This window comes from Saccoglossus kowalevskii, chromosome 13 (assembly GCF_978046115.1).
Source record: "Saccoglossus kowalevskii chromosome 13, keSacKowa6.1, whole genome shotgun sequence".
Lineage (NCBI taxonomy): Eukaryota > Metazoa > Hemichordata > Enteropneusta > Harrimaniidae > Saccoglossus > Saccoglossus kowalevskii.
Window position 1 is genome coordinate 28,917,188 of NC_140653.1, and position 27,016 is coordinate 28,944,203.

General features: G+C 39.0%; 1 protein-coding gene across 1 annotated transcript; it reads left to right on the plus strand.

Annotated features, from left to right (window-relative positions):
- Positions 1-141: 141 nt before the first annotated feature.
- Positions 142-26,526, plus strand: LOC100368402 (ATP-dependent clpX-like chaperone, mitochondrial). The gene is made up of 10 exons (XM_085507174.1): positions 142-521; positions 1,859-2,113; positions 7,285-7,427; positions 9,789-9,960; positions 12,769-12,957; positions 13,228-13,392; positions 15,686-15,939; positions 18,043-18,342; positions 23,124-23,216; positions 26,291-26,526. The coding sequence occupies exons 1-10, from the start codon at positions 446-448 to the stop codon at positions 26,459-26,461; spliced, it is 1,818 nt and encodes a 605-aa protein (XP_085363300.1). The 5' UTR covers positions 142-445; the 3' UTR covers positions 26,462-26,526.
- The last annotated feature ends 490 nt before the right edge of the window (positions 26,527-27,016 follow it).

A 27,016-nucleotide genomic window follows, 5' to 3' on the forward strand; every position in this document is an offset into this window, starting at 1 on the left:
TATATCAGGTGAAAAAAAAAGTAGTTTCCAACACACTGCTGTACAATTATGTAAGTTCATTGTTGAAAGAGGATTTTTTGAATTGCTCAAATATTATTAAAATTGTTAGTATGGCATGGTAACCTTTGACCGTTGGGCTGAGAAATCTAAAATGGCGACAGGTTTTGTTGTTGTGTGAGGAGACGAAATCTGGCGAAAAAAACCTTTACACATATAAGAAACAACACCAATGTATATATTTTTACATTGCAAGCATCAAACTACAACCTCTTCACCATCCTGTCGAGTGTATGTACAACGGTTCAACCACTGGTGTTTGTATTTATTTAATTTTACATCTACGTGCATGACATAATTTTTTGCGGGCGAAGAGAGGACACGCACGGGGTTTTCCAATATATATTTGTATCGTGTTTGTTTTTGTGTGTAAAAGAGGACATTTAAAATGCCGACACATTTTAGACACAGTTACCGTTCGGCGAAATATGTGCTGTCTGGATTGAAGGCAACTACGAATACAGGTAAGTCGATAGTCTAATTTAATTAATATGCGTCATTGACATTCGGACGAGTCCCACACGCTATGAAATGTTGTTTGCGTTTCGAATTTGCATATAACAGACTTAAACATTGAGCATACTAAATGAATGGTCGCGTTATTGTGGTATTATCGGTCACTTAAAACAATATTGAAACTGTTATTAGAAAACCAAAAAAATGTATCCCGCAAAAATAGTGAATACGTGCATCAGTAAAATATTAAAACATCGCATTGATTTCCCAGTGTATCCAATTAAAGCCTTGTATAAAAGCGCAGTTATGAATCTTATTATCTCTTCTCGATGATTTTTAACCCGTTCAATGTTTTTTAAATCGACTGAAGGCCTTGAAAACATAATTGAAACCGAACAATACACTTCTAATAATAGATCTTTTAGCAGTTTTAAGGTTACTGTATGTTCACAGTGTCGAAATTGAATTTTCCATGATTACAGTTTTTCTTCTGGAACTGTATATTGATGTTCCTCTAAAAGCCATGATTTAATAATCTGTGTTTTACTTTAATTTAGTCTGTATACATACTCTGATACTGATTTGCATATTCATTTTTTGTGTGACAAGTTTATACTTAGATAAGGAAATTCTAAAAAAATATATTTTATGGATGAGAACCAGGTTTGTGGCGTATTTTTGAACATTTGTTTTTTTTTTTTGCATATTTTCCAATGTTGCAAGGTTGTCTTCACACTAGTAAAACAAAATAGTTAATTTTGTACTTAGAAAAGTGCTAAATATTAATAAAAATGCGACGATAAACAGATACGCGTGTCATTGTTTTTCTATGGGCTTAACGACGAGGCTAATTAAAATAGATTGACAGAGGATTATTTAAATCACTGCCTCCTTCTCGTTCTGCGCATGCTCCACTCAGTCGTAACATCAACAACATGGCGCAGCCGATGCTAACATGTTTATATCGTAAAAAGTTCCTCAGGAGAAAACCTGGTCCGCCAAAAAAACCCAAAAAAACGCATGAATGCAGAGAAACAGTTTATAGAAATTATCTGATGCTGGTTCATATTACGACCAAGATGATTAGTTTATAACAATAGATGAGATGTCTGCAACTTCAGTATGTTTTCCCTAAGTCTGTTTGAGTGAAAAAACTCAAAAAAGCCTATTTACGAGAGAAACACGCATACACTTCACGCGTTCAAGAAAAAATAACTTTTTCACATAATACATACACAGAGCTAACTAAAAATATACAAGATGTAGGTGTTCAAATGCACACAAGCCTGGGTCTCATCCTTAATACAGGCTTTTCAAAACTGTTTTTTTTTGTTTTAAATTCTAGGTTCCATTACTTCTAGAAGCACTGGCCGACTATTCACAAAGTTTGGTCCAGTTGTGATTACCAAGCCACAAGCTTTCTGCTGTATAAGATACTTCAGTGCAACAAGTGTGTGTTCTAGTAATACAACAGATGGGACCACAAAAGGAGGGTCTGGGAAGAAGCCTCCCGGTACAGGCAAGGGTGGAAACAACAAATCAGGCCAACTCAGGTGTCCCAAGTGTGGTGACCCATGTACACATGTGGAGACCTTTGTTTGTAAGTCAATAATTTCTCTTTTTTGGGGGGATATATTTTTAATTATTTCATAGATGTGATCTCGTTTGAGAGTAAGACACAGACTTGTTTTTGTCCCTTTCCATTCTCTCTCGTAAATCTTGTCCACTGTTTTTAGCTCCGCTGTCGACTTTGTCGAGCGGAGCTTATCATATGAGTGATTGTCCGTCGTCGTCGTCCGTCGTCGTCGTCCGTGTCAATGTTTTACTTTTTCGACTTCTTCTTGAAAACTACAAGCCTGAATGCTTTGATACTTGGTGTATATGTACCTTGGGTAGACCTCTCTCAGATTTGTTCATTTCATGATGATATCTTCAATTCTCTAATTTTGGTGAATATTTTTGTCATTTTTAGTAAAAAGTGATATTTTCGACTTCTTGTTGAAAACCGCAAGTGCAATTGCTTTGATATTACATATATAGGAACTACATGTGGACCTCTCTCAGATTTGTTCATTTTGTAATGATATCTTTAATTCTCTAATTTTGGTGAATATTTTTGTCATTTTTGGTAAAAAGTGATATTTTCGACTTCTTGTTGAAACCGCAAGTCCAATTGCTTTGATATTACATATATAGGTACTACATGTGGACCTCTCTCAGATTTGTTCATTTTGTAATGATATCTTTAATTCTCTAATTTTGGTGAATATTTTTGTAATTTTTGGTAAAAAGTGATATTTTCGACTTCTTGTTGAAAACCGCAAGTCCAATTGCTTTGATATTACATATATAGGTACTACATGTGGACCTCTCTCAGATTTGTTCATTTTGTAATGATATCTTTAATTCTCTAATTTTGGTGAATATTTTTGTAATTTTTGGTAAAAAGTGATATTTTCGACTTCTTGTTGAAAACCGCAAGTCCAATTGCTTTGATATTACATATATAGGTACTACATGTGGACCTCTCTCAGATTTGTTCATTTTGTAATGATATCTTTAATTCTCTAATTTTGGTGAATATTTTTGTAATTTTTGGTAAAAAGTGATATTTTCGACTTCTTGTTGAAAACCGCAAGTCCAATTGCTTTGATATTACATATATAGGTACTACATGTGGACCTCTCTCAGATTTGTTCATTTTGTAATGATATCTTTAATTCTCTAATTTTGGTGAATATTTTTGTAATTTTTGGTAAAAAGTGATATTTTCGACTTCTTGTTGAAAACCGCAAGTCCAATTGCTATGATATTACATATATAGGTACTACATGTGGACCTCTCTCAGATTTGTTCATTTTGTAATGATATCTTTAATTCTCTAATTTCGGTGAATATTTTTGTAATTTTTGGTAAAAAGTGATATTTTCGACTTCTTGTTGAAAACCGCAAGTCCAATTGCTTTGATATTACATATATAGGTACTACATGTGGACCTCTCTCAGATTTGATCATTTCATGATGATATCTTTAATTCTCTAATTTTGATGAATATTTTTGTAATTTTTGGTAAAAAGTGATATTTTCGACTTCTTGTTGAAAACCGCAAGTCCAATTGCTTTGATATTACATATATAGGTACTACATGTGGACCTCTCTCAGATTTGATCATTTCATGATGATATCTTTAATTCTCTAATTTTGATGAATATTTTTGTAATTTTTGGTAAAAAGTGATATTTTCGACTTCTTGTTGAAAACCGCAAGTCCAATTGCTTTGATATATTATACATATAGGTACTACATGTGGACCTCTCTCAGATTTGTTCATTTTCTAATGATATCTTCTGTTCTTTAATTGCCATGTGCATTGCTAACAGCGGAGCTATCTCAGCCGACAGGCTGCTTGTTCTATCTATGTAACCATGTTGGACACAATGATGGTGAAAGTGGAATGCTAGATATGGGGGCAAAAATTAGTCGCATGGTTTACACAGTGTAATTGAAAAGAATACTATCACACTTGCTCTAGTTTGTACATGTATTAATTTATGGGCCTTCCCAGACTGGCCTTCCTACTCCCATAGTATCATCACGTCTGACATGTATGTAAATGAGTCTCTATGTAGTAGTTGAGCGTGGTGACTGAGCGTCTCAGTTTTCACGAAGATACGAGTTGAGCGTACGCTCACTTTCAAAAGTAAGCGTGGAGCCAAACAATGGAAAGCTTGAGTGTGTTCACTTTTAAAAGTAAGCGTGGGGACAAACTATGGAATTCTGGTGATGTAATGAAAGCTACGCTCAGTTTAACATGAAGTTAATACAAGTTCGTTTCAGAGGTTAAAGAATCCAATCTGGGTTCACATGAGCAGGACATTTGTTAAAACCAACGCAACGATATTTAATTAAATATTCACACAGTTTGAATCCTATGACTTTGTAAGATGGACGCATCTGGTAATGAGGGACTAAGCTCACTTTTACGTGTAATACATGAATAGTGGGCATGAGATGGAATGGAATGAGAAGTGCTCATGTCTGATTTCCATAAGTCGCCAGTGTATACATGAAGTTTTTGAGAGTACTATTTTGATAAATGCCGGGATCGCTACAATTATATTTAATAGTGATAAAGATGCAACTCTGGTGTTGGTTTTGTTTTGATTGTTTTCATTTGTCAGCGTCTGTAAACAACGCTCAGTGACAACGAATTATTGCACACACTTGCATGAGCCAAACAATGGAAAGCTTGAGTGCGCTCACTTTTAAAAATAAGAATGGGGACAAACCATGGAATGCTGGTGATGTAATGAAAGCTACGCTCAGTTTAACATGAAGTTGATACAAGTTCACATTCACATGAGAGGACATTTGTTAAAACAAAGCAACCATGTTTAATTAAATATTCACGCAGTTCGACCCATATGACCTTGTAAGAAGGATGCATCAAAAAGTCTTCCTCTATTCATCGTCTCAGCTTTCTAAAGATGCGAGTTGAGCGTACACCTACTTTCAAAATTGGGCATGGAGCCATACAATGGAATGCTTGAGATAGTTTACTTGAAGTCTTGTGGCCCAATTAACACCTCGACCGAGGTGTTACCACCTAATTGTTTATTGTGTAATCAGCGTCGTTTTACGTTACTGATGGATGAATGGAGATGTCTGTTTCTGTCGCTTGTAGACAACTAACCAGTAGAGTCCTAACAAATATGGGTGAGATGAGAAGCATTATATGTATCAATAAATTGCTTCCATGTCCGTTAGATAATTACGGCCAAGTAAATATCGAGTTTTCATTAAAATATCAGCGTACAAGTGACTGTGCATAGCTCTGATGTTTTGTCGCACGTTAAAGTATCTGCTTATTTGTTGTTATCACAGTGGGTGACGGCTGTGTTTTAAATTCAGACAAAGATCATCACGGCTATAGACAAAATCCCAGTGCCTTGTGATTGTTTTTTTATGCGAGGTTACAACAGGTAGAGTTGTTTTTAATTCCAGTCGAGGTCACCAACCCAGGATAACGTTTGGTGATCGACGCAATGTCCAACATTGAAAGCTAACGAACTATCCCCACCCCAGACCCTGTTGAGGGAAATGAACCGTTTCACAGTACCTTTTTAACAAATAGATTGATAATTGTCGTCACCATTTTGCTGCTGTTTTAGGTAGTGTTATTATATATTGTTTCGTCACATTGCTACATTTATTTTGTTATTGCATGTCATATTTAATAAAGGTAAGTATTAGTATATTTAACTGATGAAGATGGAAATACATGTTATCAAAAGTAAAATCGAGAAGGGGTGCAATTATGCGAAGTACTGTATGCATGGCGCCCAACTCGAGGTCTTAGAAAGAGAGCGTAAGCTCCCTTGTAGAAGTAGGCATGGGAAAAACAATGGAATTACAGATTGGGGAGTACATGCATGACTCATTACAAGAATCCAGAATTATTTTACGCACACTTTAGTAGCCATTGTATGCATAGTGTTTAAATGCCGGGGTCAACCACCGAATACATTATAGTAATTTAATAGATGCAACTAGATGCTACGCTGACTTTAGTTTTGTCACGGTTGTTTTATATTTGTCGTATGTCGGCATCTATCACGACGCTCAATGATTATACAACAGTTTTCAAACGTATTTTCAACGTTACAGAGAAGCAACGTAAAGCAAAGTATCAGAAAAGCAGCATATGTGTATATGGCCACCAATGTAGTCTCGATCAAATGTGTATTTTATGTGTAAATTTATATTTTCATGAGAGTCAGCCAATCAAAGCCAAATGATTCATAACTGTACGATCACGAAATGATTCACGCACAATGCATAAATGTCGCGTCGTGCAACTTTGCACTACCATTGCTGTAGTGTAAATCTATGAAGGTTGATCTGAACGAATGAGCAAAATGGGAATGTACATTTCTTTAATAAAACGTCATTCTTGTATGTGTGCAAACTTTCACTTCATGCAAGTGTGCGCAACAACTTGTTGTCACTGAGCATTGTTTACAGACGCCGACAAATGAAAACACTCAAGACAAAACATACGTCAGGGTTGCATCTTTATTACTATTAAATATAATTGTGGATGATCTCTGCATTTATCTTGCGTAAATCAAAATAGTACTCTCAAAAACTTCATGTATACACTGGCGACATATGGAAATCAGACAGATGCACTTCTCATTCCATTGTTGGTCCCATGCCTACTATTACACGTAAAAGTGAGCGTAGTCCCTCATTACCAGACGCGTCCATCTTACTAGGTCATAGAGTTCAAACTGCGTGAATATTAATTAAATATGGTTGCGTCAGTTTTAACAAACATCCTGCTCATGTGAATCCAGATTGGATTCTTTAACTTAAGTTAGACTTCTGAAACGAACTTGTATCGACTTCATGTTAAACTGAGCATAGCTTTCATTACATTACCAGTATTCCATGGGTTGTCCCCACGCTTACTTGTGAGTGTGAGTGTACTCAATCTTTCCATTTTTTGGCTCCACGCTTACTTTTCAAAGTGAGCGTACGCTCAACTCGTATATTCGTGAAAACTGAGACGCTCAGTTACCGCGCTCAACTACCACATAGAGACTCATTTACATACCTCAGTCTGACTGATGAGAACAGTAAATAGAAATGTGATACAGTCCATCAGCAACGCATCATACACCAAGTTTCACTTGTTTGTAGCTCTTCTAATTCATGAAATGGGTGGTCTTTTGAATAATGTGCTATTGTTAATGTTTGTCATTTCAGCATCCACAAGGTTTGTGAAATGTGAAAAATGCCACCATTTCTTTGTTGTGTTATCGGAAACTGATAGCAAAAAGAGCATGAAAGAAAACCAAGCACATCAACAACAAAGACCTGATCGGCTTCCTCCTCCTCCCCCGAAGAAAGTGAGTATTGATCACATGTACACAAACGTGCCTGTTAAAATAATTAGCATAATGACCCAGTTTGAGTTTGGTATGCTTCAAAATGACACCAAAAAGCAATATTTTTGGTTCACAGGCACCTCTAATAGAGTAAATGCAGATTCTATACATAGCTAGGTTAAAGAGCAATGGTCGTCACGCTCATACTCAAACTGAGACCTTACCAAGTTTTAACTAGGACGGAATCACCTGCGGTAATTACCGTAAAAACCCTCAAATAAGAGCCACTTTGTAACACTTTCATTTCTGGGTGGTGCTTATTTGAGGTAACATGTTGACAACTTTGTAGCCAGTGGCTCTTAAACCAGGGTCATCAAACTTGTTCATTGTGAAATAGGGAAGGGGATAGGCAAACACACACACAACCAAAATAGACAAGTAATTATTAATGATGTATCATTGCAATTAATTTATTCTGTAAAAATACTGTTATGGGAATAACAAATGTCAAATAAATACGACGATTCGACTTTTCATCGATAATGTGTAGCAATGCCTGAAGTCGGATTTGGTAGCACTTTCAGTGTCTGACCCTACACTCGAATCACTTGTACCTCCGTTGTACAATTGTTTACCAAGTTTGGTACGGCAAACTTTTTTCTTGAAAACTGGGAATAACTTGGGTGGCTGTGGCTGGCGTTGTGGTTGATTTGGTGACGATATAAAATAGTTTCGGATAGAATTGATCTGACCAGCAGCGACAGGAGAAGACATACTTGCAAAGCAAGCATGGAACGAATGAAGAAAATGATGCCCAATCACTTGTATTTATGGCAAAAACAATAAATAAAAACACGTTTTTCTATAGATTTTTACAGCTTGGGTACTTGGGCATTGTTTTAATTGCGCTAGACGTCTGACAGTACAGCTTTGGTTTATATTTCCTGTTTCATAATCAAGCCAGCTTATAATGATATGTTAATGATATTCACGTACTTCACAGTCCACGCAAACGGGGTCAAACTATAGCCCCACCCCTATATAACCAAATACGAAACGATACCGAGAAAGTAACAATTACATGTATTAAAAATAATTTCCTGTGACCAATCGGAGAGACGAAATCATTCACGAAAGCCCAGGCCTGTTACAAGGCATTTTCTGATTGGTACAAGTTCAGATTATTTTCAATTCTCACAAATAGCTAATTTAAATATTTGGGTCAGCGGGTCACGTAGACTTCACTTTGCTGTAAGACAAGTTGATCGCGCAAGTTTGTGGAACTAATCCATTCGACTTCAATTTTGATTATTTTCGGCAAGAGAGTCCTCTCCAAACTAATGCCAGTTATTTTGTTACTTCCCTGAAGATTTTGTCTCGAATCACCCCAAAACGAACGTCTCAAATGAAATGCAAAAAATAACCCAAAATCACGATCAGCGAGAGTGGGCTGCGTAATCATTACATTCTCACAGTCGGAGCATTACAGCTCCCTGGTCGGAGCTACGTCACGATCCCTCAAACGTTGCCAGGACCGGATTAACACCTCTGTTTTCCCCCACGCTAAGGAAAAAATCTTTTGTTTTCTGCTGACTTCCTGTTCCGGTCCGTCTGTGAGAATGTATTTTCGATACCTCCGATTTTCCGATAAAGGCGTTCTAAAATCGTGACGTTCTTTACTTGGTTATAAAGACAACATTGACAATGAATATCCATGGAGCTAAAAAAAAATCTTTTTTTAGCTCCATGGAATATCTCAACGTGATCCTTCGGTGTTTCGGCAAAAAACATACTAGTAGTTACTATGAATAGTTTGTGAATTGGTCGATTGTGTGTCAGAAATATAAAATGGACAAGTTGACAGTCACATTCACGCTCTCAGTTCATTTCTTTCGTCTATCATTCTTCCGTTCTCAATTACACAGGACATCAGGCAAGTTATGGGGATAATCTTTATTTGTCTCACACCTTCTATGGGGCAATAAACAATGCAGGGTGGAAGTGAGGCACGACAAGCTCGGTGTCTGCCAGATTGTAAACAACCTGGCGGCTGGCGCTTATTTCAGGGTTCTTATTGACAAAACCACTCAACTCTTGGTGGCTCTTAATGGAGGGTCAAATGTAACAAATTTTCGCTGAGTGGCTCTTAATTGAGGGTGGCGCTTATTTGCGGGTTTTTACGGTAGTGCATGTTGCGCCCTGGCTCGAACTCATACTGTTGATTTCCATTTGATGAACTCATTGAATTGTGGTAAAATCAATGTTTATCAACACAAATATCGCACATGCGCGGCTCGACGACCACTGCCCTTTAAGTTTGTATCATGCAATATAAATATTTAACTCCATTTGTGTTCACAAACAATGTTCGGTATGTTCTAGATTTATGAATATCTGGACAAGTATGTGATTGGCCAAGCCCAGTCCAAGAAGGTATTGTCTGTCGCTGTTTACAATCACTACAAGAGAATCTATACCAATCCACCAACAACTGTTAAGCCAACAGCTGAAGCCCAGGAAAACCGCATACAAGGGGCAATCTTCACTCCACGGGGTATGTTGGCGGAAAATTATTTTTTTCATTCTGTGTTAGCTATTTCAAGAAAATTTTGTTACCATTAAAATCTTATCAGTATCTGTTAGTGTTACAATGCTGCAGCTTCAAAAATTAGTTCAAAACTACACAGTTGGGGACAGAAAAAAATCACTGCCAACTCATCTAAGAGTCATCTCTTTTTTTTTTTTGGTGGGACATGTCAACGACGTCTTTTCAATGCAGGAGGTAATATTTGATTTCAGCTAGGGGGGCCATCTTTATGACTTTGAGAATTTGACCTCTTTTCTAAGCTGACAGTAATGTCATAACCTCTTTCACATTTTATTGTGACAATATAAGATAAAAAAGTAGATAGATTACCAATACAATAAAAAGAGTCAACTGATTAAATTTAGTAGATGAATGGGGGACTTTAACACCTTGTTTTTGATTCACAACGATGCTGGTTTGTTTGAATGGATTCCATACAAAATTAGAACTACAATGTTTTTCATCCACACATTTGCAATTTTGAAATTGTTGTCATAAACACTGTTTATAGTCTAAACTCTCAACTCAGGGGGTTTGTAATCAGTAAGCAGTTAGGATTTCAATGGTACCTGTAATGGATTTATTCTAGAACATGTATTTTTTCCTGCATAGAGACTTGAATGCTGTAATACAGACCCGCCAGAAAGTATTTACGCACCACACTACAGGCAGCTACTACCTACGATATCATACAATAAAATAAACTCAATAACGGTTTGAATAAATATATTTATATATCTAATAAAATATGCGTTTTTACACACAATAAAAACAACAAAATTGTCATTGTCATGCAGGATTGAATAAAAACGGCAGTCTGAACGAAACAGTGAAAAAACGTTCGAATTCTCTATGGAGAATACCGTGTAAACGCAAGCTCATGAATATTCATGAAGACATAGAACGCGGCGATTGTCAATAATGCGTGTGTCCACCTCTTCGCTGGATGACTTCTCTGAGCCGTTTTGGCATGTTATCGACGAGTTTCCGACACATGTTCACCTGGAACTGTCCCCAAGCTTCCATTATACTCGCGTATAAATCCTCGATGTTAGCAACTGGTCGGGAATGCACCTCTAAATCGATCAACTCCCAAAGGTTCTCAATGGGATTCAAATCTGGAGACTGTGCAGGCCAATTCAAAGTGGTAAAGTTGTCGAAAAAATATCCGTACTCTTGTGGATTATTGTAGAAAATCCCTCACTGCCAATGCTTTGTGAACGGGGGCATTATCCTGTTGGAAATGAAAATTGGGTCCGACAAGTCTTAGTGCCGACGGTATCATTTCATTTTGCAGGATATCCAAATATTTCCATCGGTTCATGGTCGTCGGTACACGGACCAGCGACCCTAAGCCGGTAGCCGAAAAACATCCCCACACCATGACGCTACCACCACCAAATTTTATTGTAGGTTTAATGCATTTCAGCTCGTACTCTTCACCTGGTCTCCGACGTACAAATAATCTTCCACGGCTACGAAACACCGTAAACTTTGATTCGTCCGACCAGATAACTTGAGCCCACTGCGCCGGAGTCCAGTCAATGTGTTGTCTGGCAAATTGCAACCGCGCTGCGATGTGTCGAGGTTGTAGTTTAGGTTTCTTTTTTGCAACACAGCCGCGAAGATTACCATCCTTATATAGTCTTGATTTTATAGTGCTCAAACTCAATCTTTTCCTAGTGAGTTGATTAAAATTGGCACGCAAATCACGGGCGGTGTGAAACCGATTCGCTAAACTAGACCTGATGAGTAGCCGGTCTTTGCGTTGCGTTGTACGCCTTGGTCGACCTGATCGACGACGATTGCCCATACTACCTTGCAGACGAAGTTTTTGCAGGTTGAAACGTATGGAGCCTTCAGAAATTCCCGGTCTTCTTGCAATTTCCCTATTAGACACTCCTTCTGTATACAGTGCTTCAATGTTCCCTTTAGTAAATTCTGACAATTCCCTAACTTTCGGCATGGCTCAATGTTTGTAAATAAAAATTACGTATCTGACACTATGACCTCGATAGGAATATTCATGAACTACAACTGACAGGTATTCCCGCCCAGAAGCGCGTGTTGAAATAATTTCAGCTTCCCAATTGGTTCAAATTTGCATGAGAAAGGACACGACTATCGCACATGTTTTATGGCGCGAAGTTTTAATGAGATGCAAATGATATGCAAATGAGCGCGCTCCCATAGAGTTAACCATGGCGATTTTCGCTCACTGAAAAAACGTCTACATACAAAAAAACTAAACACAAATCAACCATTTTATTTTGACTAAAATGCACTAGTTCTTCTTAAATTTAGTATATTTTAAAGTCAACACATCATGTTACCCGGAATTGTTATTTTTAGTTACGAAAACGATCAAATGACAGGTGCGTAGATACTTTCTGGCGGGTCTGTAAGTTCTTAGAATATTTTGTACATGTTAGACTGCATAGTAACTGTTCTAAGTTTTATATGATGAGTGTCAAAACAAAAATCTGTACATTGATTGCCAGGTAGATATGAAATAAATATATGTATGCAAGTTCGAAAATGAACAGAAAAAAAAAGTTTGCTTCTCATCTTAGATAAATTAGATTTTTTTTGCATTAATATTATTTCATATCACAACAGCAAATTATATGTTCAACAGTTAACATTAAATAAATGTTCATTTGGATCAACAAAACATCCTCTTAAACAAACATGTCTACCATTGGTGGTTGCATTTTACCAGTATGCAAAAATTGCCAAAAAAAAATATGATTATATTTTGTGGCCTTCTTACAGAACTTTTACAAATATCAGGCATTGGTAACCATGGTAGCGCATTAGGGGCATCGTCAATGCCGCAATCAGGGAATCAGAGTGGTGATGCAGCTGATAGAAGGGTTGCAGGAAGTGATCTGTTAAACAGTAATACACACGAGTTGAGAGTTGAGAAAAGCAACATCTTACTTCTTGGCCCAACTGGTTCCGGTGAGTACTTCACCCGTCTGTTTTATACTGTAAATGTTTGACGTATCAGTAAATGTCATACCCAGGTGGCTATATATAGTGAACTCGCTAATTTTTTAAGCGGAGGTGCTTTACTAAGTGCCAACCCACATGATTTTTTGAGCTGACTACCCTGGGCACGAAGTCAGGCAAGTACAGTAATGATGTGTCTTTAAAATAAGTATTTTCTCTTGGCTGGAAATGTTTATTTATGCTGCGATGTTTAATCCAGTTTCATCCTGCCATTCATAGGTAAAACCTTATTAGCTCAGACATTGGCTAAATGTTTGGATGTACCATTTGCTATATGTGATTGCACAACCCTGACCCAGGCAGGATACGTGGGTGAAGACATAGAATCAGTTATTGCTAAATTATTAATGGATGCAAATTTCCATGTAGATAAGGCTCAACAAGGTAAGAATTCAAACACCTTTCTTTCTTCCGTCAAATTGATCTGCAAAATTTAATATTCCACCTTTTCCAAGAGTTATAGCTATGAGCAGAAGCGGCTCATGGTCATATTATTAGGCCCCATCAGGACAAAGTGTGTCTTTGTGTGTCTGTTTGTGTATCCGAACCTGTATCTTGGACATCCATGGACCAATTCTTTTCAAATTTTACATATAGATATAACTTTAACCATATGCATGTGAATTGTTTTCAAAATCTGATCAAAGATTGCCGACTGATGGCCATTTTGATCTAAAAGTGCACTAAATGTGGACTTTTTTCAGACACACGATTTGTTAGCTCCGCTGTCGACTTTGTCGAGCGGAGCTTATCATATGAGTGGTTGTCCGTCGTCCGTGTCAATGTTTTACTTTTTCGACTTCTTCTTGAAAACTACAAGCCTGAATGCTTTGATACTTGGTGTATATGTACCTTGGGTAGACCTCTCTTAGGTTTGTTCATTTCATGTTGATATCTTCAATTCTCTAATTTTGGTGAATATTTTTGTCATTTTTGGTAAAAAGTGATATTTTCGACTTCTTGTTAAAAACCGCAAGTGCAATTGCTTTGATATTACATATATAGGTACTACATGTGGACCTCTCTCAGATTTGTTCATTTTGTAATGACATCTTTAATTCTCTAATTTTGGTGAATATTTTTGTCATTTTTGGTAAAAAGTGATATTTTCGACTTCTTGTTAAAACCGCAAGTCCAATTGCTTTGATACTACATATATAGGTACTACATGTGGACCTCTCGCAGATTTGTTCATTTCGTGATGATATCTTCAATTCTCTAATTTTGGTGAATATTTTTGTCATTTTTGGTAAAAAGTGATATTTTCGACTTCTTGTTAAAAACCGCAAGTCCGATTGCTTTGATATTACATATATAGGTACTACATGTGGACCTCTCGCAGATTTGTTCATTTTGTGATGATATCTTCAATTCTCTAATTTTGGTGAATATTTTTGTAATTTTTGGTAAAAAGTGATATTTTCGACTTCTTGTTAAAAATCAATAGTTCAATTGCTTTGATATTACATATATAGATACTACATGTAGACCTTTCTCAGATTTGTTCATTTTGTGATGATATCTTCAGTTCTCTAATTTTGGTGAATATTTTTGTAATTTTTGGTAAAAAGTGATATTTTCGACTTCTTGTTAAAAATCAATAGTTCAATTGCTTTGATATTACATATATAGATACTACATGTAGACCTTTCTCAGATTTGTTCATTTTGTGATGATATCTTCAGTTCTCTAATTTTGGTGAATATTTTTGTCATTTTTGGTAAAAAGTGATATTTTCGACTTCTTGTTGAAAACTGTAAGTCCGATTGCTTTGATATTACATATATAGGTACTACATGTGGACCTCTCTCAGATTTGTTCATTTTGTGATGATATCTTCAATTCTCTAATTAATTTATTTTGGTGAATATTTTTGTAATTTTTGGTAAAAAGTGATATTTTCGACTTCTTGTTAAAAAATGTAAGTCCGATTGCTTTGATACTATTCATATTGTTCATTTTCTAATGATGTCTTCAGTTCTTTAATTGAAATGTGCATTGCTAACAGCGGAGCTATCTCAGCCGATAGGCTGCTTGTTTCAAACTTGATATGAACATGCTGTACATATCATAGTCCGAAAAAAAGGACTTCACTTTCCTGTGTGCTAATTTCATTCAGAATGTACACGTACATCACACATAATATTCATTATACATCATGTCATAGATATACAGATGTATTGGTTTGACTGTCTGATTCAAAATGGCTGACCACTGGTGTTTTGTTTTAATTAATGCAGTTCCAGAATTTGCATTGTTCTATTTTGTTTTAAATATAGTATGCTATTGAATATGCTGGTATACATTCTGTTGTTTTCTTTTAGCTTTTTTGGCATACATATGAGCATGCTATAAGTTTGTCAACCAAACAAAGATCACATCTGGTGCTATTATGGTTTTTAACCTTCTCACCACCACTTCCTACTTTTCAAACTGAAAATTGACTCGAATTTTGTCTGTTAGCTCCAAAATTAGGCTTTAGTTCCAGAAATATTGAAGAATATGAGAAAAAAATGCAGAAAAATTTAGGCAAGGAAGTCTGGTGGTTAAAAAGGCACTATACTATGTCTGGAACTAGATCCCACACAAATGTAATCTCATTTTCAAACTTACTGAAGAGCTTGAAATGTTACTCATTGATTTACTCTACTCATTACTAATCACATGTTTTCGTCAGGTATTGTGTTTTTAGACGAAGTTGACAAAATAGGCAGTGTGCCCGGTATACACCAACTCAGGGACGTTGGTGGTGAAGGAGTTCAACAGGGCTTGCTCAAATTGTTGGAAGGTACGATTGTAAACGTACCCGAGAGAAGTTCACGCAAACTAAGGGGTGAAACGGTGCAGGTGGATACCACAAATATACTGTTTGTTGCATCCGGGGCTTTCAATGGATTAGACAGGATTATCAGCAGGAGAAAGCAGCAAAAGGTATTGTGATAGTTGCTAGTTGATGTTTAAAACGTTTAACAGCCGTTATATCATGAGCCAAAGTTATTCTGTCCATATTGTAAATTACTATAAAAACTTCAATCGCTTTTTAAATAATTAGTTTTAAAGTCAAGTTTTTTTTAATACAAGATTACGTAGAAATTTTGACTTTTGAGTAACAATAAGTGATTACAACCACATTTGATGGCATACATGTTGAATCATTTATTATCAGAAAGCAAAATTCCTATCAAAACACAATCAATTGTGATTGTTTCATGTCTAAAAAAAACAAAAAAAAAACAAAACAGTTTAGGGCCATAAAATGGACTTTCAGATTTATGTTGGAGAACATGTAAAATACATTTCATTTTTTTTTCCAAATCTAAAAATCCTAAGTGTGTCTTTTTCATGATTTTCATCCAAAACTACCTCTCCCAACACCACTGAGAGAACAACTGAGCATGCTCAGAATAAATAATTAGCTTAGATTGATCTTTACTAGACTTGTCACCTCCGACAATGTACAACACACACTTAAATGCACGTATGTGCAGTCGGTCTGGCGAACCATTTATTTAACAAAACACACTAAAAAAGCCGACTAAAAAACGGCTGCCATTACATTGCATGTAGTGTTCAAATTGAAATAAACTAAATGAGAGAAAAAATAACTTGCATGGACTGCAAAAAAGATTGACTATTGATCCTCGGCAAATGGCATTAACATTATTCGGTCAAAGAAACATTTAAAATAACTGACAAAAACATCGACAAAATAGTAACCCCCGTTACTGGCACGCCGACCGTCCAGGAAAAACCAGGAATAAAACGAAACCGTTTGGGAACAAAAAATACCTGGAAACCTGTACCCGTCGCACTGTCGAACGTGCCCAGGGGAAGGTGGCGGGTGTTGCCCTGTATTACACAACAAACATCAACAAACTTATATAACAACCAGTTGAAAACTGCACTGTAGCGAGACTGGCCTAGACTGACATTCAACCTTCTGTCCTCCACTTAAATACCCCTTGTCACATGACCCCACATTCCATACCCGTCTGTTTGCCATCCCGAACAGACAATAGTTAACCGCTATACTGCGAAACGCGGTTAACAATATTAATGCTCGGGTTTTTAGTGATGTCATGACCTTGATCTGAATCAGTGACAGATGGGTCATACCATTACCAATCTCAGTGGAAATTGTAGAGGGGTGTCAGGGCTACATTTTGATGGGAATTATAGTGGTGATACTGAAACAAACCCAGGTCCTGGTAATATACAAAGACTTGAATTAACAAAGAAGTCAAGTTGTTATTAAAGGTACATCAAGGTTTACTCAGATTTATGAATGCAGTTTCTTGAGCATGTATGAGACATAGTTTGGTTACACTTGTGTACTCTAAGATTTTGGACCCGGGTCAATGAAAGTTTTCAGTTATCATATTATGATGAGTTGTACCCACATAGAGTACATATTTATTGTTTGCAGATATAATTCAATAACGGGGACTGTGACATTCATGTCTTGTTATTATGAAAGCTGTTAAAACTCTTTCAGTACTCATTTTACCTCTAACTAATCACCTCTTCAAAAAAAAAATATCATACATCAACATCATAATAGATAACTTTGATAACTTTTTTCGACTTCTTCTTGAAAACTACTAGCTCAACTGCAGTGATACTTGATACTAAATTTTAATATCATTTTTGGTTAAAAAAAAGATATTTTCACCTTCTTTAAACACACCAGCTCTTTTGCAAAAATGTTATTTGGTATGTAGGTACTATGAAGGGTGGTCTTCTGTCAAATTTGTTAGGATACTTACCGTGTACAAAGCACACAATGGGAAACTTTGCAGTTATTCTGTCTGCTCCACCAATATCTCAGAAACCTCTCTTCAGATTTTGATGACTTGGTATATAGATACGCTGTGATAATGGCAGAACTGATTACTTTTTTGCTTGACATTTATGAATATGAATGATCTCATTTGCATATAATGAGCCAATTTTCAGCTGTTCCACTGATTTCTCAATGTTTGTATTCATTGTCATCATTGTTAACAATTTTATTGTTTTTTTTGGCTTGTTCAGTATCTTGGATTTGGAGCCCCTGCCAATATCAGCCCAGGGAGGAGAGCCGCTACCGCTGGGGATATATTAAGTATCACTGAGGGGCAGGATGCTAAAGCTGACAATGAAGAGAGAGATGCGCTTCTTGCATTGGTGGAGTCAAGGGATCTTATAGAATTCGGAATGATACCAGAGTTTGTTGGTAGGTTCCCTGTGGCTGTTTCGCTGACTTCTCTAGATGAAGAGATGCTGGTGAGGATATTGACGGAACCACGTAATGCGCTTGTACCACAGTTCCATGCTTTACTTGGTATGGATAAGGTGAGTGTTTGTAATATGTCTGATGGAAGATTATTTCCTAGTTTATTGGTGTTGATGGAAAAATATCAAAAATAATACCCAAACATTCAAGTCAAATTCACTACGTTCAATTACCCACCATAGACTCCGGTCAGTCAAAATGACTATTTTGAATTGTAGGCATTAATCACCGATTTTACCGGCTGCAGCGAGGCTGTGCCCCTGGAGGCTTTCCTCCTATGGGGCCCGTTGCGGGTCTCTTTGTGGACCCTTCCTCGCACGGCGCCGGGTTTGCCTCCAAGTTGAGGGCTTTGGTCGAAGGACTGTCGGGGCAATTGCGTTCCTGGCAGGCCGGGTAGATCAGACGCAGTCGGAGCGAGCTGTCTCCACTGTGTTCCCTCGGTGGGCAAGCAGGAAGAGACTCGAAAGCATGTTTGCATTCAAACACGTCTCTTCCGGGGAACCCCCGTTCCCAGGCACGGCTCTCCCACTATTTTGGGGGGTGGCCGAGGCTCAGGCTAATTGCATCGGTCCTTCTCTGGATCCTCGGGCACTGAATGCCAATGGGGTGCTGGCAGCCAAGTCTCCGATCTCGGGGCAGGGCTTTTAGGGCAGGGCACACGTTGACCCCCCCTACTTTCAGCCAGCTAGGGTTCGTCACGCGGTAACGGTGCAACGGTGCAACGGTAACGAATTTTTCCTTGTGTCCGGTCCACGCTGTGGGTTTTGACTCCTTTCTTCCGACCCATGGGCGTCCCCAGAGGGAACCGACCCTGTCATGGGACACACAGCCGAACACGCTCCCTCTCACATATTTAAAGTGAAAGGAGATGCAGTTCGCTCGCGTCGGATACAGCCGGTACTCCGGGTGGTCCCTCAGAGTCTTCCATCTGTAAGACTCGGTGAGCCACGCTTTTGGGGTGAGGCGGAGTATCATCGATCCCAGTGATACGATGTATATACCCCCACCCTTGATCCTAAAGCGACCACCTGAGGTTGCTTCAACGCTTATGGGATCACAGGCGCCGGGATCCAAAGCAACCCCGTCGGCCAGTCTCTCCCTGTCCGCCTGAGTGCGGAGTGGGGCGCAGAGCACGCAAACGGTGTTGATGGGCGGCATTGGTCAGCCGCGGAGGATGTAATGCTTAAGGCCCCCGGGTGGGGATAACATTAGGCAACACTTCCCACTGGACCAAACGCTACCCGTCGGTGTGGTTTCGGGATCAGACCCCATAGCGTGGGATGAGACCAAAACACCCCCAACCGGATCCCAAGGCTCCTTCCCCAGACCCCGGTACCACGAATTTGGCAAACCGGGCAAAGGGGGATAGCCGCGTTCCATGGGTGTCTTTGCCAATTGAAGACGACCCATCCAGCCCTGAGGGCAGAGTTGCTTGAGCACATTATTATGCGTGACCAGCACTCTGGAGACCTTGGAGGCAGAACGCACCAGCCTCCTAGACCAGGCGACATTTTTACTGGTGGGTCACCGCACATCTACATGCGACACCTCCTAGTGTCGCCTGGCTCTCTTGGCCAGGGCCATTACCGTGCTACGGGACGCGGCCTTAGACGCACATGTTTTTGCGGGGTACGTCCCCCACCTCAGTGACGTAGAATGGACATCCTCCACCCTCTTTGTTCAGGGAATGGTGGGTACAGTCTCGGAGCTTCGGAGTGCAATGAACCAGAGGGCTCAGATCGAATCCGCTAGCCAGTTGGTCCTGCCATGGGCAAACGGAGGGCACCCCAAGCACAGAAAACACAACGCCCTAGGGCGTCGTCCGCTAGCCAGAGTCAGCCAGGAGGCAAGCGCTTATACCCTTCCATGGGAGGGGAGGGTAGTGGCGCGCCTCCAGGGAGGTAAGAGCCAGGTGGTGGCTCCTCACCCTCCCTGGGCGGACGTCTACCCGGCAGCAGGGGAGGCATGTTTGACGCTCACCTCTGCAACCAGGGGGGGGGGGGGGGGGGCAAGCACGTGTTCTGTGAATGGCCAGGTCACAACTTAATGACTACTTCAGGCCTTGGGGAACTCAACAAATCAATTGGACTTAAACTACTAGTATAATGACTGTGACGATTAATCGCTTGTCTGAGTACATGCGGCGACGAATTATTGGATTGGCAGCAGCCGGACGAAAAATGAAAGAGATCTCGGAACAGTTAATTTGTTGAGGAAAACAAAACAAACGCAGCCAGTGATACATTTTGAAAACAAAAATACAAAATAAACGCAATCAGAGGCGCCGACCACGCGCGTTGGAAATAATTTCTACATTTCTAGGCCGCAAGCATACACTGATTGGTGTAGCGGAAGGGAGATTGATCCATACCATCCCTCTATTGGCCAGGTAGCAGGCTCCTTCGTCCACCTGTTTGACAAAGTGGGTTTGTCCTACGCAGCGAGCGTTGGCTACAGGTCGGTCTTGTCCCCCACCACTCAGAACGTACGGGAACAAGACTAGCCGATTGTCCTATTATTAGGAGACTATTTACTGCTTTCCAGACGCCAAGACCCCATACAAGGGAGCCGCCCAACTGGGACTCATCGGCTGTGTTGTCTGCTCTAAGCAGACCGCCCTTTGAGCCTCTCCAATCAGCACCACTCAAATTTTTGATGTGGAAAATAGTCTTCCTACTGGCCCTCGCCTCAGGTAGGCGCCGGTCAGAGCTAGGCGCACACTGTCCTTCGCGGACGGTTGTGCCACTTTTATGGACGATCAAGTTGTACTAAAGACACGAATCGGGTTTCTCGCCAAGAACCAAATCCCAGGACACGATCCTCAACCGATCGTCATCCCCCGGCTGGCAAATATTGTCAGTCCGGAGGATCAGGAGGAATTGCTTCTCTGCCCGGTTCGAGCGCTGAGTTGCCACGAGAACCGTACCAGGTTTTCTAGACTGGGAACCAAACACATGTTTTTGTGTTACGGCTCTGGCAAACAGGATAAGCCAGCTTCCCCGACTTCCATCTCCAGGTGGATTACTGCGACTGTACTGGAGGTCTATAATACACTATCCTCCTCAACACAGACCTTGCAGAGACACCAAGTACGAGAACATGAGGTTCGTGTGATTGCTAACTCACTAGCGCTAGCGTCAGGTGCCCCCTCAAACACATTCTGAGGGCAGGCTTCTGGAAAACGCAGAACGTCTTCATCAACCACTACCTAAGAGACACCCAATCTATTGAGCAGGGTCTCTTCAGGTTAGGCCCCGTCGTAGCGGGTCAGGCCTTGTTTGCTGACCTAGCCCGAACGACCGCAGGGGCCTCTGTGCATAGGCGATAAGTCAGTCTCGGCATTTTTGCGGGCAGATTGTCTGTTCCACTAGCACTTCCTGGGAGCTCCCAGGTTTCGCTTTGGTCGACCTACGCCCTCATGCGAACTGTTTCGGTCCTACTTCAAGCTTATCACCCCCGAATTCGGCTGGGGTCTAGCTTTCTCGGGCACACCAAACCCTGTCATTGGCTTCTTGCTTCGGGGACAGCACAGGCAAGGTAAGACACCACCCTTCTTGGGTCTTAACGTAGATTTTGGGGTTTGTTTTCATCCCGGACTGGGGAAAAGTCTTTCATCATTCTCTTTTTTCTGTTTGCTTTGAAAAACCCGCAACCTATCGGTGTCTGACTCTGCCTACAGTTCAAAATAGTCATTTTGACTGACCAGAGTCTATGGTGGGTAATTGAACGTATTGAATTTAGTGAACCCGCCTATTCACATAGTTCATACCCACCATAGACTCCGGGTCCCCCCCCCCAACCTCCCCACTCTTATCGACGCGTTGGTTTAAGTCCTCGAGGCGGAGAGAAAGGAACCAGAGTGATGGACGGCTACCTGTGGCGCTGCCAGGTATCCTCGGTCACATGGGTTTGTGACGTAAGGGGTAAAAGAATCTTGAGGTCATGGGGCTTCCCCTGACCTGGATTCTATCTCTCCGTCATCGGCAGAATCGCTGATTAATGCCTACAGTTCAAAATAGTCATTTTGACTGACCGGAGTCTATGGTGGGTATGAACTATGTGAATAGGCGGGTTCGGAGAACCTTCGCCTAAATTATTTTCAGCAAATCCAAATGATTTTATGTTCAAATTTTGATTTCTGGCATGATACTTATTTTATGAATTGGTCAACTTGGAGAGTACATGTGATCACCACTGAATGTGGTAAATTTGAACCCTAGAATTTGTACATATACTTGCTTTGTAAAGTTAGTTCCACCAACTTTTACCTGAGCTGCTAAGTTGAGATATTGGCTAAGTCGCGGATACTTCTATGGCTCCCAACATTTCTATTGTGTTTTGACTACAGTTTTGGAAGTACAAAAACTAATGTTTCGTTGCATCGTGTATTTAACTAACCATTAAAGAGACAACTTATTTTTAACACCTACTGTCCATCAATTACTGAGATACAATGGGTGACAGCGACCTTACTCAAGGTGTAAACATGGGTGTCGAGTAGTGACCACACTTACTTCTCGGCTGGTCCCACTTTGATATATCTCTATAAAACTTGCTACAATGAGTTGAATTCATCATTTTGATCTCTATTTCTCAACTGAGCAGCATGTCTAAGCGAACGCTATCCAGTCTGTAAGTCGCGACCCTTGATAAGTTGCGTTTTTTGCTTGGATCCCCGACACCTGCAACATAGCGAGGGGCCACTATATATTTTCTGTAAATCAACACCGTAAACTTACTTTACCTGTACATAAACATACCATATTAGCCCTATTGAGATACACTTTTATTAGAACAGCCAGTGTTAATAATACAAGTTGTGTTTATATTTTGATGATAGGCCGAATTGACATTTACTCCAGGTGCACTGAAAGCTATAGCTCAGATGGCACTTGAAAGAAAGACAGGTGCAAGAGGACTGCGCGCTATTGTGGTAAGTAAATGATACTGTGTGCTGTAAATTTTTAGTCCCCGTTCGGACGAAGTCCGAAAACGGGGACTTATAATTCGGTCTCCGTCCGTCCGTCCGTCCGTCCGTCCGTCCGGAGTCATATCTCAGAATCCCTTGGACCGATTCCGTTCATTCTTTGCATGTGCCTAGTACTTTATGTGGGACATATGCACATGCAGTGGTTTAGCGATTTGATTCAAAATGGCCGACTGGCAGCCATCTTGTTTTTTGAAAATGTTGTATTTTGGACATGCTTTGTCAGTTTTCATTCAAACTTGGTACATAGATTATACATGTTAGGATACATGTCCATGATGATTTATTTCACAATTGGATCAAAGATGGCCGACTGGCAGCCATCTTGTTTTTTGAAAATGTAATATTTTGGACATGCTTTGTCAGTTTTCATTCAAATTTAGTACATAGATCATACATGTTAGGATACATGTCCCCGACTGTCCGTGAGTTCCTGAGTCTGTCTGTCCGTCCGTCTGACCGTCCGTGTGTCCGTCTGTCCGTGCGTCAGTCTGTCCGTCATATTTTAGAATCCTGTGGACCGATTACGTTTATTCTTTGCATGTGCCTAGTACCTTATGTGGGACATATGCACATGCAGTAGTTTAGCGATTCGATTCAAAATGGCCGACTGGCAGCCATCTTGTTTTTTAAAAATGTTGTATTTTGGACATGCTTTGTCAGTTGTCATTCAAACTTGGTACATAGATTATACATGTTAGGATACATGTCCATGACGATTTATTTCACAATTGGATCAAAGATGGTCGACTGACAGGCATCTTGTTTTTGTTTTTTTATGCGGTATCTTGGACGTGCTCTGTCAGTTTTCATTCAAATTTGGCACATACATGTACTTTATACATTTTAGGATGCATGTCCATGACAATTTGTTTCAAAATCTGGTCAAGGATGGCCGATTGACAGCCATCTGACTTTTTGGCCTTAATACTATATTTCCACAATTTACCATTTTCATTCGTATTTGGCACATCATACATATCAGTGTGTTTCATAATCAGATCAAAGATGGCCGAATAACGGCTGTTTTTATTTTGGCCATATTACTATGACACGAAACACGTGTTTTGATGTAAATAAACAATCTGTTGTATACGCCACTTGGAACTCAAGTTTCAAGGACACACTCGCAACAACCCCTCCGCTTTAATATGACGAGCACAAAGAGAACTTAAAGGGGACTGTGTCATTTTCAATGACTTGTTAATTTTGTTTTGCTGACAAGTAAAAGTTAAATTAGGGGTGAGCTCATATTCAAATATTGAGTAAAACCTGGGTTAACGCAAACCACCTTAAACAGCCCAAATAAAACTCAATTTCGCGGTTTCAACATCTAGGCAATAGACAGGGCGTCCTGGGACGCCCTCATGAATTTGGTTTTGGTGAAAACCATACATATTAATTACCTAATTCGCATGATGATTAGCTAATTTTTAGCTGTTCCATGACTGTTCCACTGATATCTAAAGAACCATCCATTGGATTTTAATGAAACTTGGTACATTGATGCTCTGAGCTAATGCGCAGATTTGATTAGTTTTGGGTAACAATCCATGCATATTAATTACCTAATTTGCATAATTACCTAATTTAAGCTTTCACACAGATATCTAAAGTACTATTTATTCGATTCCAATGAAACTTTGTATATAGATGCTCTAGGACAATCCACACACCTGATTAGTTTTGGGGTAAAAATCTGTTCATATTAATTTCCTTATTAGGATAATAATTCATAATTTCCAATGAAACTTGGTACATAGATGGTCTGTTACATTGCACAGACCTTATTAGTTTTACTCTCAAATCTGTTCATATTAATTTCCTGATTTGCATAATTAGTTTTCAGCTTTTCCATCAATATCACAAGTACAAGTAATTTTGAACTAATTTTTAATGTGTCTCCAATACTCTCTCAGCACACAAGAGTTCTTTCTAAGCTTTCTTTGATTATTATTCAATTGCCGTTGACACAAAGTATCAAAACAAATAACAAATACTTACTACGTTCCCACATGTCTAAAAAAATGCCGTTGTTGACACTGTATTTTTGTTGTGCAAATATTAGCTAATCTGCTGAATTGTCTGCTTGCGTTCTCACTTAGTCAAAACACTGCTGTATTTCATCCTAAAAAGCTGCTCATTAAAAATTCTATTGCATTTTTTTCTGTTCTGTTTCAAACATTGATTCACCATATATCACAATAGAAGGTATATAGTTTCACTTGATACAAAATAATAATAAAGACGTGATATATATCAGACTATTTTTTAATTAATTGTACAACTAATTATTCACAATAACAATTGTATTGACTTGTATCGCATGTAAGTTGTGGAAAACTGATCATTATTACCAATCACAGAAATAAATAAATATAATTTTCATCACATTTATAAATGACATGATGTAAAGAGATTTATGAAACAAATTATTTCATGAGCATTTACATGACTTGCAAAAAAAAAATCACTGCTAAATTCTTTATAACACTTCAAAATATAACATTCAGTATGAACATGGAGCTCCATGGTATGCATCTTATTTTTTTCTTGCACAAAGTTGTTCTTTGGAATCTTCCTCTTTGGAAATGTATTGTAAGAAAAACCCAGGTTCCTCTAATCATCATGCTCTAATCGAAACCTAGGTTTCCCTTGTCTGTCTTTCTTTGTTCTCTGTTTGTTTTCAGTGGGGGTGTTAATGTGCTGTTCATCAGGAAGTGAGATTCAGACCTACAAATTTGCATACTGTAGCCCAATAAGGCTGGAAAGGGCAAGCCAGGTTAACCTAGTTTTGACCGAAGTGCAGAATATGAGATCACCTCTCACTAAATATGCTCAAAATATTGTTTTAATAATGTTTTTACAGTTTTACCATGCGCCATGTGTCTGATTGTAAATATCCAAGACACTGCCAATCCATGAAACTGTACAAAATTGTACAACCAAAATTTTGGTTGGAAAAAGGGTGAATGAATCTTACCTAAAATAAAAATGTCTTGTTATTCTCTTACCTATAGGAAGGTGTGTTGCTGGACGCTATGTTTGAAGTACCTGGGTCAGGAATTGTTGGTGTCCATGTTGATGATGATGTTGTCAAGGGAAACAAACCAGCACATTATATCAGGGCACCGGAAGAACACAATGACGGGGAGGAGGTACCAGAAAATAAAGCTCAGGCCAGCCAGTAATATTACTAACCACCCTACAATGCCTTACTTTGCTATTAAATCTGATTATATCAAACTTTAAAAAAGTCTTTTAATTTGGCTAAAAACACACACAGAATTATTAACACAAATTTATTTCTTTTATCACAGCGAAATCAGTGTAGTTTGACAAATGGATGACAGTGTTTGTATTTTAAATGAAATGAGCCAAAATAAAGTAGTGTTTAGACAACAACACAAACTGACTCAAAAAAAAGTCAGAGATAATGTAGCTACGATGATTATAAATTCATGTTACCTGTTTGTTGACAGATTCTTATTGATACAATATTTTACTGACTGTACCTTGATAAGCTTCCAGTTATTGTTTTAGTAAATTATCAAACAAAACAAAAAGTTGCATGCTGCTCATTTTCAACGGTCAAGCTGAACTGATTTCTGCTGTATTTTGATCATCAAGGCCGGATTTCTCTTTTTTTCTTTAATCAGTGGTAAATGATGAAGTAGTTTGGTTACTGTTTCATATTAAAGGGGAGGGGTTGTCACCCGTGCACGCTCGGGAATCGGGTCCCAAGC